Source organism: Scleropages formosus, chromosome 22, assembly GCF_900964775.1.
Source record: "Scleropages formosus chromosome 22, fSclFor1.1, whole genome shotgun sequence".
Taxonomy (NCBI): Eukaryota; Metazoa; Chordata; class Actinopteri; order Osteoglossiformes; family Osteoglossidae; genus Scleropages; species Scleropages formosus.
The window spans coordinates 10,766,753-10,784,346 of NC_041827.1; the positions used below are offsets into that span (position 1 = coordinate 10,766,753).

The 17,594-nt window shown below is 47.1% G+C and overlaps 1 protein-coding gene across 4 annotated transcripts in view; it reads right to left on the reverse strand.

Annotated features, from left to right (window-relative positions):
* LOC108918494 (disks large-associated protein 4-like) overlaps positions 1–17,594 on the reverse strand; it is a 63,279-nt gene that overhangs the window by 21,618 nt on the left and 24,067 nt on the right. For 2 of the 4 annotated variants that reach the window (XM_029247767.1, XM_018725803.2), the window contains 4 exons: positions 10,849–12,065; positions 10,122–10,354; positions 7,009–7,162; positions 4,774–5,020 (listed from right to left, as the gene is read on the reverse strand). In XM_029247767.1, the coding sequence (XP_029103600.1) occupies positions 4,774–5,020; positions 7,009–7,162; positions 10,122–10,354; positions 10,849–12,000 (1,786 nt within the window). In that variant the 5' untranslated portion in view covers positions 12,001–12,065. Of the gene's footprint in view, positions 1–4,773; positions 5,021–7,008; positions 7,163–7,615; positions 7,706–10,121; positions 10,355–10,848; positions 12,066–17,594 lie in introns of all 4 variants that reach the window. The other 2 variants (XM_029247769.1, XM_029247768.1) reach the window with 2 other exon arrangements.

Here is a 17,594-nt window from a genome sequence, read left to right on the forward strand (position 1 = left end):
GATTTATTGCCGACTCAGTACTTTAAGCCAAAATGTTCTTCCAGTTGTGATTTCACACAGGTGGATTTTTAACAGCAGCACTTTAGGTGTACCACAGGGCCCTTTCTAGGACCAACCCCATTAGCCTTTACATTTCAAACAGCCGCCTCACTGAACCTCTTACAAACATTCGGCCATTCTAGCGGCATAAAGTCGACGGAGAAGGAAGGAATTTTGTTGGTTTTGCCATGTGACTGGGGTATAGTATGGCGTGTTTGAGGAAATGTGACCACAGTGGTTATACAAGCTACTGTATCCCCGTGTGATCTTCTGGGCTTCACACTACAGTGAAGTGACACCTACGTAACTCATGTAGCCGACACTTTCCTCCAAAGCAATTTACAGTGTTAAGCCATTTACAATTGTTTACCCATGTATACAACTGGGTAATTTTTTACTGGAGCAATTTTTAGGCTAAGTATCCTGCTCAAAGGTACTACAGCTAGAGGTGGGATTCGAACCTGTGGGTCTAAAGGCAGTAGCTCTAACCACTGCACTGCCCCCCTACATAACTTCACAACACATCAATCACCCGTGAAAAAGAGCTGTTTACAGCTGTAAAGAGATACAGGAGTGATGTATGAAATCTCAACAGGGTACATTTGTAGGGCTGTGATTGATGAAGGTGCAGCGCGCCGGTTCCCAACGACGTCCGTCTCACGCGCGTTTCAACGCTGCTACGCCCCCCTCTCCCTCACAGCCCCGGGGCGCAAAGAAAGACACAAAAGGACTCGAGGAAGGAAGGAAGGAAGGAAGAAAGAAAGAAAGGGAAGAGAAGAGAAAGGAAACATGAAGCCGTTCGTTTCGCCCTCACTCGGTGCCTGGGCGCCCAGGAGCAGGATTCAGGAAGCGCCCGTCTCTCACAGCCAGGCAGGCGGCAGTACGGAGAGGTGTGGCGCCGGACACCCTCCCTCCCGGGCGCTACTACCCATTTATACAACATTATCCGCTCCTATTTGATTAAACCAAGGGCAGGTTCAACATGTCCTCGCGTCAATCGTTTATTTAACTCGATTAAAGGCTTTTAAAGGGCGTGTCGCCGAGCGTCCGAGCCCAGCAGCAGCACACACGAACGAAGTGCCACTGAGGAAGCGCCCGCGGGAGCGGCACTGGGACGCGGCGGCGGAGGGGACCACCTGCTCCGGGGGCCGCAGCGCGTTTCCTACTCACACCACGCAGACCCCCAGGTGTATCAGGACCCGAGGGAACGGACGCGTTCTACTTAAAAAAAAAAAAAAAAAAAAAAAAAAAAAAAAAAAAAAAAAAAAGCACTTTCACGTCCATGAGAGAACACGATGGTGGTAGAAAGCCTCACCCAGCTCACTCACTGCTAACATCATCACCAGCGCGTGAAGAGAAAGAAAAAGCGCACGAGACGGGTAGCCTTCAGCCGGACACCGCCGCCGGCGCGGCGGGAGAACGGCAGGGCGCACGTCGCCAGCATCACCTATCGCGCCTACATCATCAATGTCATCTTTAACGTAGACGTTCCGCTGCCGTTCAAATCTGGCCACAAAAACACAGACGTAGAAATCCCTTCACCATTAACGTTAAGCTGCAGTCCTGCGGCGTGAGGCACTTCAGCGCCTACTTCGTCTTCACTACCAACGAAGACACTCAGCGCTGCCGGATAGCACTTTTTAGATGGGAGTGTCTTCGGTGAAACAACCTGAAACTTATTACGCTACTATGTAGTTCACATGACAACCGAAAGCATCGTGAAGACATTGCGGGAGCCCCACACTGAACCATCTTCATCACCTGGTGTGCTGCTAGTATTTTACCAAATAGAGCAGTTCTGTCCTCCCCGTTTTGCGATCGATGACTTTATCCACAACTTCAACATCTTCAATGCGAAACTGTAAAATCCTTCAAATACATGTTCTTCTAGACGTAGACATAATCAATCAAATTTCCCATTTTCTGCTTTGCATCAATATTAATTACAAATGCTCTCCCCTCTTCTTTGCTCCACGTCGCGGAAAGAAAGAGGCCATTTAGAAACTCCTTCCATTAATAGGATTGGACCAGATTTTGCGAAAACCCACCTACGCCTCATCATAATTGGACTACGTCTTGTGTCAATCAATGCAATCCGCCCACTCTTATTGGGCTATACTGTTACCTTCTCCCGCCTTAGATAAAACGTCACAATAAAACCCGGGCGAAGCGGCCACCTCAGTGGTTATATGGGTTCAACTCGGCCGTTCATTGGACGAATTGCGGCTTCATCTTTCCCTCTTTGTCAGACGGTGAGGGAAAAACGATGAGAAAAACCACCCACCCCGATTAGCAAGCGCCTTTTCGAACAGAATCGTGACCCTCCAATTTGGTGTTTTTGCGGTATCGATTGACAACATTTGTCTTCACAAACCGCATGAGAGTTAACTGTTCGGATGACAATAAATCTCCCAGACTTAAGACTTATTGAAGCCGGTATGCGTGCAGTATGATGATGTACATCAAAAGAATTCGAATCGTAGCTGCCAGCTGAGCTGTGTAGAGTGAAAAGTAAAAATAGGACAAAATGTGATCATTAATTGAAAACAGACTTATTATATTTACATTTATTTATTTAGCAGACGCTTTTCCGAAGCGAATTCCAATTAACACTATTTTAGTGTTATCAACCCACACACCCTTTATTCACCAAGGTGACTTACAGTGCTATTATTATTATTATTATTATTATTATTATGAGTGTGTGTAAAGTATAAGAGTAAATTGCTGCAGCATTGTCGGTATTTTTACTCTAGCAAACTTGAGGTTATCTAGTAGTAAAAATCTCGCACTGGCTTTTTTTCTTTCTGATAATAAGGCTTTATTTCTGTATGTATTCAGAATAATGACTTCATTAGATGAATTTTCTAAAGCAGCATTATTCCGAAAAAGTAAACTACTTTTGGCTCATTGAAAAACATACCATGGCCATCCTCTGTGGTACTTTTTTTCTAAATAAATAAATAAAAAAGATTGTATTACACAAGCCACACACATTTTCTGAACCGCTTGTCCCATACGGGGTCGCGGGGAGCGGGAGCCTAACCCGGCAACACAGGGCGGAAAGCTGGAGGGGGAGGGGACGCACCCAGAACGGGACGCCAGTCTATCGCAAGGCACCCCAAGTGAGGTTCGAGCCCAAGACCCACAGGAGAGCAAGACCCGGTCCGACCCACTGCGCCACCACGCCCCCTTACACAAGCTCATGATCCTTTATGCTCCTTTCCCTAACCAGCCAAAACACCAGTCAGATCCACAGGGTTAATTTGGCATAGGAGCAAACTATAGAAGCAGCTTTGGCTTGGCTTGGCTTGCCTTGCCATCCCCCACTGGAGCAGCAGTTGTCTCTGCTATGGGAGAGTGGGCAGGTACAGCACTGACTGCTGTGCCCTATGGGCACGTCGCTGTGCATGTGTCCCTCTGGTAACGCAGCGTGCTGTGTCAGTGGGAACCAGTCGAGACGAGTTACATAGAGCCTAGGTGCTTTTCCTGGGCTGTTACGCATACCAGCCCATGCCGCGGGGATGGGGAGTGAGTTCTGTATGAGCAGCAGGGTGTCTCCCGCATCTCGACATCGTGGGAACGATGCCAGCATCTGATAGAGGGATGAGACACTTGGCTGGGGTCCAGCCCCGGCCTTTGCGTGGTTATACCATCGCGTCAGAGCAGACAGTCTGCTCAGGTGCCGGCGGTGAGGCGAGGACTCGCGGCTCACCTATTTCTCCTGTATCCGTATGCGCTTTAATGAGACACGAGGAGATCCATGTGGCTACTCTAGGGAAGCAGCTAGACTTGCGGTTGAGGACGTGCACTTGTGACCTGAAAGTTTCCAGATTAAAGTGCAATTCAAGTAGGAGCTCTGCTGTAGTACCCTTGAGAAAGGTACTTAACCTGAATTACTCCAATAAGAAATAATCAGTTTTGTCTTTTTATCACGTGCAGCATTGAAACCGTCTTCCTGCCTGATGCAGCATCATGTCTTTGTTGTCAAACATCTGCGGAACCTCAAACAAGAATGAGGACCTCTTACGTGATACGTGCAAAAACCTTGCTACAGTGCTGCTATTAGTCTGCCAGAATGTAATCATAGATGAGGTCCTACATTTGTCTTTATGATTTTAGAACATCTTGCAGTTTGAGTGACTCCACTGGAGGGGCACCGATGGCTTTCTGACAGCTTTTTAGGATGCATCAGAATGAAGTATTTTTTTTTGTTTTGCAACTCTTCATGTCATGTGGAAAGTGCAAAAAAGCCCTTAAAATATAAAAAAAGACAATAAAACAGGAGGACCATATTGTTTTGTGTAGGCAGATTGCAAGATATAAATAATATTAAAGTAATTTTCAGCATGATTTAATTTAAAATATAACTTCAAGTTACCCACAGTTTGCTTTAGGAAAATTATTAGAACCATCTGAGCTCTGGATTGAAACAGCCAGCATATTAAATATTACTATACATAAGCAGCGTATAATGTGACAGCAGATGGTGCTTCCGTTAGCCTTCCCCAGCAAATTCATCAGCGGATGTTTTCATGCATCCCTCCTTCCCTCCCTCCCTCACATCTTCAGAATCCCTTTTCTGACATCTCTAAAGCAGCTTTTCATGTTAAAGGTTATTTAGTCACAATGCTAATTTAAGATCCAAGAGACTGCTGCACAACAGTTACTCGAGAGTCAGTTAACCATGTTTAGTCTCCCAGGTCTGCAACAAGGGCCCTCGACAGTACTCACTGGTGCTTGTGCTGTAGGTGCGGACAGTGGTGGCAGTCGGGGGAGGCGAGTCGGAGTCCATAGAGGCGGTGTCGTCATCCTGGGAGCAGCCAGCTTGGATGGCGCGCACATAGCTGTGGCTACGGGAGCGGAAGCAGGTGGGCAGCGGGAGGTCGAGCGCCTCCACGGCTTGGGAGTCGGTCTCCCCGAACACAGACTCCGAGCAAGTCTCCTCCTCGTACCGGTTTGTCGCCTCGATCTCCCGCATCTGAAAGGACATGGGGAGACTGACACGTGGTAAAGGTGGAACTGGAGGAGCAGGAGGCCGCACGCACTATCTCCTCCAGGCGACCGCTTCCTTTCTGACCGCGCCGTATGGTCTCTCTGCTATCCTTAGGGATTTTCTGGGCCATTCTTTAACCAAGAAATGACAGACCTCTATCCTTTACCTTAATACTGAGATCTTTTCGTTTGCATTGAATTTTTAAATTGAATGCTGTGTTGTAGCGCTACAGATAAATCCCCATAGGCCTGTCTTTAAATATGGAGCCAGAATGGTGATACTCAGCGGTGTCAGTTCCTGGTGATCTGTGCCTGGACTGAATGCAAAATGTTTCCCTTCGTAAAAGACCACGCTTGAGACAACGCATGGCCGTGCCGAGTATACAAGAGCAGAGAATGTCTAGAATGTCATGCCACCTAGGCATACGCAAAATACCCAAGTTACAACTGGTCCTTCTGCATTTGTGGCCCGTGGTATTTAAGAAGTGACTGACATCTGCTTGAGCAATAAAACAGTCAAAGTGGAGAAGACATTTCAGAGAGAGAGAGAGAGAGAGAGAGAGGGAGGGAGGGAGGTGTGAGGGAAAGAGAAAGAGAAGTGAAGCCTGGAGGGAATCAGAACCCAGCTGATTCAACAAGACCCCCCCCTCCTGCCTTTGAATGCTACCCTCAAGTGTGCTGTCAGTCAGCTAGGGCCACACGAAAGAGACGGCATAAGAAAGACTTAAGACTCCGGTTCACTTTCACTTCGCCTGCAGGTGTTCTTAACGGTAATGTTTGCTTGAGAACTTTATTCAAGATGGAGGGGGGGAAAAACAATATGGGATTCTATTTCGATCTCTCCCATCTGTCCCTGACACTGCATGAAGAACCGTGGCTTGGGTGTAGGGTTATATGATTTCACCACACGGGACCGGGAAACGGTCCAAAGGGAGCGGCACGCTTTTCTTCGACTGCTCTCCCATTACCGTTAGTTAAGAAGGACGTGTCTGTAGCAGCAGCAGCTGTTGGTGGCGCACGATTCCCTCAGAGTAAAACCGATGGAACCACTGAGACCTTACAGCCTGGTGTTCACTGGGTACATCTCACAGCACAGATTCCTTCAAGCAAGAAGTGTGAGCCACGCCGTGACCCAGCCAGCAAAAAAAGTCCCTCCAGGTACAGTCTTACAGCTTGTGTACTTCTCCTTGCCAACATCCACCCGGCACAATCTCCCAGTACGAAATGTGCACGGAAGAATCTGGGGCCTAAGGCATAACCGATTCAGCTTCTCACATGTGTAACAGCATAGGGTCACACAAAAACACCTCAGCCAAGTGCGAGATGACGGTTGGAGCGGTTCCTGATGGACCACCGCAGAACCTCGAAAAACAGATAAATACCGTACCGTAAAATCACCGCGTGAAATAAATCAGTTTATGCAATTTATTTCCCCGTGTGCAGCTCAAGGATAACCTTCTGCTTGAAAGGAGGTGGACTGCTCCGCAGGGCTGTGGGTGACAGAAGGGATCAGCATTCTGTGGATTAGACAGAGCTGGATGTCCCAGTTTTTTATTTTTGAAAAATGCATAAATATTTACTCCCTTTATCGCTCAGGCTTAGATGATTATTAACCAGCCAGCATTTCCAGCAGCATAATCCCGGAAGCTAATTTCCCCCAATGATGCAGTAGTCCTGACAGCTCCTGAGCGCTGGAATATGGTCAGAGGGAAGCAGGCAACACTCCTATCTTTAAAGTGAGTAAAACAATTGCTTTTTACAAACTATTTGTAAGGCCTTGAAATGTATACTTTTAGTCATGTTCATACACTAAAGAAGTGTTATAAAATTATTGTGTGCAAACAATATGAGGAGGCTCTCGGGGTCCCGCCTGCAGTAACGCGGTTCATCCGAAGGCCATTAGGATGCTAAAAGAGCCATCCCAGGCAGCGAAGGAAGCGGGTCGCCGGCCCCCGGGGCGAGGAGGTCTCTGACCTGGCTGTGGCAGCTGCTCTTGCCCAGCGTGTTGCAGCCCCGGCCGACGTCCTCGTCCTCCCATCGCGGGAAGGGGGAGCCGGGTGGGCCGCTGAGGCAGTCCAAGTTGTCCAGGCTGCGGTTGGTGGAAAGCTCCCTCAGGGAAGGGAGGCAGCTGTTGGGATAAGGGGGGAAGACGAGGACTGGAACACACCGAAAGCTCCCCCCAGCAGATCGCCGGCCGCCCGGCCTCACTTTGCATGCAAAGGAAAATGAAAACGAGTGAAGCCGGTGTGAAGTTTTGTGCTGAGTATCACGGTGACAGGGCTGAGGAAATGCAAGGGAAGCAAATTGTTTTTTTTCATCGTTTGGTTTGGGCTTGCGGTCGGAATCCTGAGATTCTCTATGAAGATCAAAGTGAAGAACATTCCCTCTGAGGTTTGTCACCCGATCAGCACTTCCTAGCTGTTATGTACCCCACGTTTTGCAGCCATGGTGCCCATGATGGGACGCAGCTTCTGGCGCGGTGAGCTGGGAAGCGTGGGCAGGTGAGGTGAGACAGCAGGCGTGAATGGGGCGCTGGGTGATCCAATGTCTCCCTGGGCAAGCTGCGGTGCCCCCTACTGACCTGCCCAGCTGGTGCAGGGAGGACACGCTCTGCAGCGGAGACCACAGCGGGTCCAGCTCCCCGTGCATCAGCGAACAGCCCCACGACCTGCTGCTCACCCGGGCCACGCAGAAGACGTCGAGGAGGAGAAAAAGGGGCCGTGTGGATGGGGAAGGTTAAACCACCGCGACCGGAACTATTCACTTACTTAATTATGTCATTCTCTCACTAGCGTTGGCACTGTATCCATAGCTTGAGTACACGGACACATTCACAAAAGTGTCGGTTATTTTCAAAGTAGAAATGGAGCGGTTAAATGTGGTAATATACCATACTGTGCTACAGTTTGCTGAAATGCTGCCATCTTCTGCCTACTAAGTGAATTAACATTAAATCAACCGCTTGAATCTGGTTGAAAACCTCACGGTATTATTGCCACTGTGTAACACAAATGAACTCCACACTGCACATTTCATAGGCTGGTGGCTAAGACTATACAAAAGTCTAATAAATTAAAAAACATTATATCACTATGTTCAATTCACTAGCAATACATCCTTACTGCTTATCCCTACCCCTGTGTCATAAAGTTCCCGAATGAGCAAATTAGCCATAATCATATACTAGTGTGGGAAAGGTAGAATCTTGTGAATTTTGCTATTAATTGAGATATTAAATATACTGTACAATGAAAAGCTTGGTGCATGGTTTTCAAATCACATGACAATCTGCAATATTGAATCAAACAATATTTTGAAACATAACTTTGAAACAGGATCCTGTGCTCACTTTGGAATTATATAATTATTATTATATATACCTACGGTCTAATTACAATGAACTAAGACCCAAGCAGTATATGTACAGGAATGAGACTGAATGACCTAATTGCTCTTTACAAAAAAACATGTAAAGAAAACAACACCATATAACATTACAAAGCAATTTACATTATCTCCAAATACACACACACACACACACACACACACACACACTTTCTGAACCCTTTGTCCCATACGGGGTTGCGGGGAGCCGGAGCCTACCCGGCATCTCCAAATAGTTTTTGCCATTGTAATTGATGAAAATATGTTTCTATATTTTGTTAACACATATACTTCAAACAAAATTAATGTCTTCATGTACAGATTTACCAGTTTCTATGTTCTCATATGTACCAGATAAACACCTGAAAGCAAAGAAATTAAATTTTAAAGAAAAAATAAAACAGGAGATCCAATTAAAAAGAAGTACAATGATATTGGATTCAGTCCTACTGAAGAATACCACTGAGTCTATCTCTGGCTTGTTGCTGTTGGATCAATTATTTTTTTTTAAAACCTGTTCTCCTTAAAAATATGGAACAAAAACCAATGGCACCTCTGTGGTTTTTTAGCGCAGTAAAAGTGAGTATGCTGAACATGGAAATGTAGTCTAGTACATACCTGAGGGATACAGTCAGGCAGTACAGAAACTCACAGATACAACTTGCCAGCAGGTGTGACTTAGAGAATCACCTGCTCTAACTGCTGCTGATTGAATGGCTACCCGACAACTTTCCGCTGTCTGATGCTTTCCACTTGCACACACACTTTCTGAACCACTTGTCGGTCGCAAGGAGCCAGAGCCTAACCTGGCAACACAGGGCGTAAGGCCGGAGGGGGAGGGGACACACCCAGGACAAGACACCAGTCCATCGCAAGGCACCCCAAGCAGGACTCGAACCCCAGACCCACAGGAGAGCAGGACCCGGTCCAACCCACTGCACCACCGCACCCGCTCACTTTCCACTTGCAGTAAATTGAAAACTCAGAGTACACCTGCATGTAACCATACTTTCGTAACGCTATACTGTATAGAGACTAGATTTTTTAGAAAGAAGAACTGATTTTATGGACTGATGAGTCAAAATGTGAAAATATCTGAATCCAACCACAGAGCACATGTCAGAGAGGGTGAGCACATGAGCTGTGCCTATGTGGTTCCTGCTGTCCAGCATAAGGGAGGAGGCTGTACCATGGTCTTGTGTTGCTTTATATAGTTGGTGATCTTGATCAAGCGTATGCCAGTCTCATGCCAATCTCATACCATGGCATACATACTCCAGAAGAATGCCATTTCACCAGGAATGCACCCACTTAGGCAGCGGTTCATTCATCAACACGATAATGACCGAAACCACACCTCGGAGTTCTGGAGGAACTACCTGGCACAGAAAGACGGTGAAGAAACTAATGAACTAATTCAAACTAATGAAACTGTCTATTATGAAAATAGCAACTCACAGCTTATGTACTCAGAATTCTAACTGGAACGGTAGATGTACTCTTGTCCACGTGTGCACGGATTCTTTGTGCGCATGATTTGGGTAGGCATAACATGGTACAATCGTGATGTTACCAGTAATCATTGCATAGGTGACACAGTTGCATGTTTAGGTAAGAGTGTGAAAATACTGTATGTTTCTGTATGACGTACACTCTGGAGTTCCACATGTGAAGCAAAGGGGTCACATGACCAAGACTCTTACTTGCGTGGTGGTAACTGGTCGCTTAGTGACTGCTGGGTGGCCTTGAGGTAACTCTGCCTGCGGGCTGCAGTCTTGGGCGAGGGCTTTGGGCTGCCCTCCGAGTCCTCGCTGTCCTCCAGGTCCCCCATGGCCTTCACGTAGCTGCCGCTGCGCATACGCCGACACGGGATCTCGCTGGAGCCGCCACCGCCGCTGCCGCGACCCAGGGTGCTGTTCCAGTCCTCTGGGGGTACCTACAGGACCGGGAAAAAAATCACAGTCAGGGGCCTGATACACCCAACCCCCAACGATTCTTTGCTCCCCAGTCATTTGACAGGGCAAACTGTGCCTATTGTTACAAGAATTAGATGCTGCCCTATCGTGCACTACCAATGAACAACGGAGAAAAGCATCTGCTTAGCGAATAAATATAAATAAAAAATTATGACAAACTAAAAGACTTTAATGGAGGTCAACTGAAATCTCATTGCCGAGGGCCACGGTGTATGTAAACAGGTGCTCACTACTTAATCATTTCTCTAAATGTCAAAAATCAGTCACAGCATTGTTTATGAATCGTCTGATAACTATTTGACAAGAATATTGGTTTGAACCGTAAACTGTACACAGGCTGCTGGACGGGGAACCGAGGCGCCCTCGTGTAAGACGATCCGAGTTCATCTTGGGGTCTTTTAGCTTGTGAAATTCAACCTGCGCAAGGCGGCAAGTATCCTGTGGTAATACTCACTCGTCCCCGTACCTGCAAGTAGTGGCAAGTTAGGTCTTGCTGACAAGACTTTGACTTCAGCATTGATCTGTCGACCGTGGCCGATCCCCTCTGGCACATCTGCCTCGCCTGGTTCAGGGTGAGAGTGGACCACGAGCCACCCTTGATGAAGGCATGGTCACCCCCGGGACTGTCACTCACGGACGTGTTCAGGGCCGGGCATCCCTGGTTCTTGAGGTGGTTGTTACTCTTGAAGCCTTTCAGCGTGTTCTCGTTGATAGCACTGTAGGAGTTGATGAAGTGCTTGGATCCATGACTGCCTACGGTGGAGCGGCCCAGGGTCATCATGGCCGTGGGGCTGCGGTAGTTGACAAGGTCGCTGTCCAGGTCGTCCGAGCTCCAGTAGCCTGACATGTTGGAGCGGGGCCGTCTCTTGGTGCCCTCTGTCTTGACGCCTTCCGTCTTGGGCCTCTCCTTGCTCTTGCTGCGGCGGCCCTGCTTGCTGTCCTCAGCCCCCATGGAGCCCGTGCCGCTGGAGAACCGCCCGTTGGCCCCACCCTTTCCAGAACTCTCGAGGGACTGCGATTTGGCAAAGAGCTTCTGCACGGAGTGCACCAGGTAGCGGATACGGCCGGGGCTGTCGCTGCGCTGTTTGGATGCGTTACTCCGATGAAACTGCAGCGTGCTGAAGCCATCGCGCTGCACGGGCAGCTGCTTCTCAAACTGGTCCAGCAAATTGGCCGGCAGCCGGTTCATCTTGCCACCTGCTGAGATGGTGGCCGAACCGCTGGTAATCACAGGGCCACGGCCCATACCCATAGACATGGAGGTGCCAAGTGTCCCTGTGCTGATGCCTCCAATGCTGTCCCCACCCGGCATGGAGCTGGGGGAGAAGTCACTCTGGTCAAAGTGGGAGTTGTAGTGGAGTCGAGGGAAAGTGCTGCTGTTGGAGATCTGGTTGTTTAAAGGCAACAGGCAGTCTGGAGTGAGCACACCAGGGTTGGAGGAGGGGAAGTGGTGGGGGTCCATAGTGCCATAGTGGTCCATGGTGGGACTGAGGAGGTAAGGGCTACGGGGGAGACTGCCGGTGGGGTACAGGGGTTCCAGGGAACCTGCAGATGGGTCACAGGATTCGGACAGGTGCCAGGTGCGGCTGGCTCCTAAACCCTTCATGGCAGCCACAGTGTCCCCTTTAGAACATACTGGCTGGGGACAGGCTAGAGCCCTTGGGGGAGGCCCTGAAAAAAGAGGAGAAAGAAGTGAGGACTAGAACCAGAGAGACATACGCACTCAAAATGACGACTTACTAAATATGAACATAAGCTTTTTTTGTGTTATTCGGGGTCCTTGCAATTTGCCAAACAGATGGAGGAATATCAGTTCAAACCATGTTGCTCTTAATGAGTTAGACTTCTCATCTGAAAAATGATTTATTGAAGAAAGGGAAGGACATCGCACAGATATTACAGAAAAAGAAAATTTTGCTGGACATCTTGAAGGCAGCTGAAATAAAAGTACTTATTAGACCATGTTATTACACTAATACACTGGAGATGTATCTTCCCCAACATGAGATTAAAACAGGTACACACAGACACTCGGGACTATTCAGGAACGAAATGAGTGTAAAACAAAGTGCATCAGTACGCTGGGAGAACCAAACTGTTCAAACCTGGATCAGCATTTGGCCACTCAACAGAAACCACTTATTTCCCAGCAACTCCAGCATCCGCTCTACCTGCCGTTACTTGGCTCCTCAAGCTAGTAGTGTACCGTGGGCAAACAGGGACAAGTAATTACTTTTGCTCCCGACCCAGAGGCTAGCTGTGCCCGACAGGCCATCTCGCAGGTGCCCCTCCACTTTTGCCCGTGATTGTGAGCATGGCCTTGGCTTTTGAGGCCCCCGTCTCCAGGACGACAGGAGCTGGTCAGCCAGGCTCCTCTGAGAAGCAGTAAGAGGACTGACATGATGGTTGGCCAGATAGGACCCTGTGAGAAGCCATAAGAGGATTGACCCAACGGGAGGCCGAACCCATCCTGTCCACAAAAGCTGTCTGTTCCCTAGAATATCAGGCAACTGTAGAACAGAAAAGTCACCATGGTTCTGCACCTTCTTCTCATTCCCAGTGGTGGAAATGTAAAGATTCATCTCACATATTTTTTGATATCTCAGGTTGGTGGGATGAAAACTAATACATTCGATTTAAAAGATAGCAAAAATAATATTAATAGTGGGCTTTGGAGAGAAGTGTTGACTAAATGGATAGATGTAAATGTCAAAGTAATAACCACCTGCTGTTTTCCAAACACGTCCAGCACCATCCGACTGGAGTGCTCAGGTGCGACACGGACAGTGTGTGAATAAGAGGGACGGCGACGGACAAGGAGGATGACAGCGAGAGCGAGAGAGAGAAGTCAAGCTGAGCCGAAGTGGAAGAAGTCAGTGTATATCACAGGTCCTCCTTCTCTAAAGAGGTAAATGGCACACAGCCCCCAGCAAAAAGCAGTGCAACCACCTTCCCGCCAGAGGGAGCGTCTGCCTCCATGTGCCCCATGCCGGGTGTGCGGGGCAAATTTCTCTTCCCCGTGAATGAAACTGGAGAGCGACCATCTGTCTGGGAAGCGAATGGAGCACTTGGCTTTGCCCGTGGCCAACCGCTGACCTTACACACTGTAGTACAGTACGGGCAGTGGAGCGCAGCGGAGGGAAATCTCATGGTGTACCACCAGATGGGGCTACGAACCAAACCAAATTAAATGCCATCCTGGCGTAGTCATTTCAGCATGTGTTAAAGAGATAATTATAGATACAGAGAAAAGTGCAAAATTTATTGCTGTAACCGGTACCTTTGTACTAAGTCAGGTACAATGATTCTCCCGGTTTTACAGCTGGGTAATTTTACGGGAGCACTTCAGGGTAAGACTCTTGCTCAAGTTTACTACAGCAGCAGCAACCCAAGATCCTCAAGTTTCAAGGCGGTTTCTCTACAGGTTTAACCACTACATTTAGTGCCCCAAAATAGATGGTTTGGCTTATGTATACCATCAAGAAATGTTGTATTGCAGAAAGTAGATGATAACAGTTTAAGCCCACAGGGTTACAAATGCTGACTTGTAATATGCAGATTCACAGTTCCAGACCCAGAAGGATCCCAGGTCTGTACCCTTTAGAAAGGTGCTTAAACGCAATGTCGTTATAATTAATATCCAAACTGACCCTTACATGGTTTGGTGGAACTGGGGTTTAAAAAAGTCAAAAATACCATTAGTGTAACACATATATTTGGTGTTTACGGCTACTTGGTTGCCATGGCACAGTTATATATCTAGTCAGATAAACAGTCAAATAGACAACAGGAGATGCCTCATCTGGGGCGAGAATCAATTAAAAATGTTACACTGAAACACAGATGAAAAACATTCGCCAAATGCAAAGTGCCAAACAGCCGTACAATTTATTTGGTATGACACAATAAAATGTGTGTATGTTATTTTTTTAGGTTCTTGTAAAATATATAAATGAATAAAAAACATAAACTGAGCAATCTGCTCGTTCTGTAATAATACAAGTTGAAAATTAAACTCCTAAACCTGGGAAATGTCATGTAAGGATTCAGTTTCATGAGAATGACCTCAGTCATCTCCAAATTAAATAATTTAAAAATGAGCAAAAGTGATCTATTTTTGATGATTTAACTGCAGATTCGAACTGGTCTCGAAGCTGTGTCAGAATTGAGATCCCTTTCAAAGCAGCGTGCTGGGAAATGCACCGGCTTGTCAAACGTGTCACTTCAAGGAACGTTTCACAGAGCCGCAATTTAACATAACAAACTCGACTCGGCTCCTTAACGTGGACCTTCGCGTCGCCTTTCGCGGAGAACGGTGTAAAGTGGGTCAAGATCTCCCGAGCTTGTTGGTAGTTTCACATGCTGCAAGTGCGAAATTGTTAGAGTGGTTAATTACAGTGGCTGGACTGCAAATAACGTGAGAAATGCAGATCACCTGCTGATGGAGGGTGGAGGGAAGGACGAACGGCTGAGCGAGGGGGGGTGCAGGCAGCTGGGAAGCTGGATCCTGCAGTTATGTTTGGTGGTGCTCGGATCTGTCTCGTGACTACCCCTTAACCCTGGTCCCACTGGGTTGTTACGCAGTCCTCTGGCTAGACTAAGGGACTCTGTAGACGTAGTGTCCTCTCTTCTAGAAGAACGCAACTGCCCCCTTCTTCCGTGGTATTTTAAACGGAGGAGCGCTCTGTGATATTTCTCCTCATCTCCACATCATTCAGACCTCTTACGCATCATTACCCCTCAGCTCAGTCCTACACTTAGCACCGCAGTGAAACACGTTGAGTGGCACGGTCAAGGGACACAGGAGACACCTGAGCACCGCGAGCCCACCTTGCTGTACTTTGGGTAATGACAGCCGTACTTCATCCGCCCTCTTGGGGAAAGCCCTGGGAGAGAGCGCAACCTGGAGCGATGGGAGGCACGGCAATGGGAGCAGCAGTCCGTGGAGGGAGCAGGGCTGTGAACGGAACAGCCGAGAAGCTCGCGGTGCGGCGCGGCGCGTACTAACCTTGTCCTAGTTACCGTCCACAACGTTACTCCCTCCACCGCCCTGCTCTGACCTATTTCCAGTGCTGTAAAATTGCGACTTTCTCCTACTGTGATGGATGACCTCCTCATTCCACAATCTCTCAAGACCCAGAAGAAAATGGAAAAAAAAAAAAGATGCGTTGAAAGATAACTGAGTCTAAATGCATTGGACGGGGAGATACGGAACTCCGTATGCTCTCAAAAGAATTTCTTTCAAATTGTATATTGTGTTTCTTTCCCATTTTCCCTCTTTGCTTTCGAAAATCCATAATCCAATTTGTGTGGTTCAAAGAAGTATTGTTTTGGAATTAGCCCGGAATATTTTTCGGTTTGGGAACTGAAACATTTGAAATGAGAATATACAATATTGTCACAGAAGCAATGAGACATTTACAACAGTGCTGGCTGTTAAGGACTGTTTAAATGAGTAACAGTAGATTCCGTACAAGGGCAAATAATTGTAAAAAAGCTTAAAACTGTAAGTTTCCGTGGACAGAAGTGTTACATGAATCAATGTAACTACTGACACAGCGATGCTGCAGGTAGTGTAGTGGTTAGTGCTGCTGTCCCTAAGCTTACAAGTTGTAGGTTTGAATCCCACCTGCCGCTGTCGTACCCGAGCAACGTTCTTACCCTGAAGTGCTCCCGTAAAAATTATCCAGCTCCATAACTGTAGGTAGCTTAATGTTGTAAATTGCTTTGGACAAAAATGTCAGGTAATTGTGAACTTCCATTATACATATAGACCCATTATTTGCACTTGGAATTTGAGGGTCTTGAGATTGTTTCGGTATCTTTTGATCATGGTGCTGTATTGTCATTGTGTACTGTGACTTGCAGAAATAAGTAAGGAGACTGAAAAAGCACAGTAATAACCCTGATTTTCTTCATGCAGTTCAATCGGTCTATTGCGGCTCTGTGTCTAACGCTGATATATGAGTCAGACACTTGAAATTGATCCCTATTGTTCCGCCAGATGTTTAGAAAGGCAGTGTAGTTTAAGGGGGGTCACCAGGCTAGTTGAGTAGGTGAGTTTGCTACAAACGTCATCACCCCCTGGAGTCCTGATGCTGAGAACATAGGTGTTTAGCTCAATACAACAAATTGAATGTCTTGCTGGGTGATTGTCTAAATTAGGGTTTTTGAAATGTAGGACAAAACGATGTGTCTTCTCCCTGGTCTTCTTAACCATATGCACTTCACTGCATGTTCCCATTCAGAACAGAACTTAGGCAGCAGGTTGTGTTCGTATCCATCTTCAGACCTACCGGCGATGCACCCTTACACTATCACTCTCCAGTTACGGGTTACCTGTAAAAGCAATAACAGAACCTTGAGGGCCAGTTCAACAAACACAGCACTCGTCACACCCAAAGTAAGGTCAGCACTACAGCGTACAGGCTGTCTGTCAGGATGAGAAAGAGCTTTGCTTTAAGTATCTCAAAGCTCAGGATCTACATGCACCGAGTTGTGGGCTCCGGAGAACAATCAGCGATTAAAGAGGAGCTAAGTGACGTCTTCTGTGAGCTACTGTTTCCTCGCTCCTTTGCGCCGCTTGCTTATCTCCCTTGAAGTCGTCGCACTCTCTCTATCACGGATATTTGTCTTAACCTTCAGCAGCAGAGCTGCTGGCTGCCTTCCTCCTCCATCTACCAATCCTCAATCTCTGTGTGGCATTTCCCTCCCTCAGCTCTTTACCCTTCAAAACTCTTCCAAGAGACAAAAACTTGCAAAATGAATTCAATGCTTAACCAAAAGCTGTCCGTTCGGTGGATGAAGGGTTTATGCTGTAATATATATTTACAACACCAGTGCTGCACAATGTTATGCTCTGTGCATCGCAGAAAGAACAGACTGGGAGTTCAGCTGCCTTAGGTGACCTCTGGTAATATTCTTGCTTGCGATGGTGGTGTGATGATGGCGATCATCAAGGACGTATGGCATTGTGTTTATGTATGCCATGTAAGGCTTTTTCCCATCATGCTCTGGATAATGCGTGAATGAAGTCCATCTACTGTACTAGTATTCATATTTAGCTTATATCTTGAACATTGCCTAGGACATAATAAGATTATGTTTTGTTTATGATGAGTCATTAATATGGAAAGTGAAAGTAATTGTTTTACAATAGAACCTCTTCTTCAGCTAGTTTGATAGTAATCCCTATACACA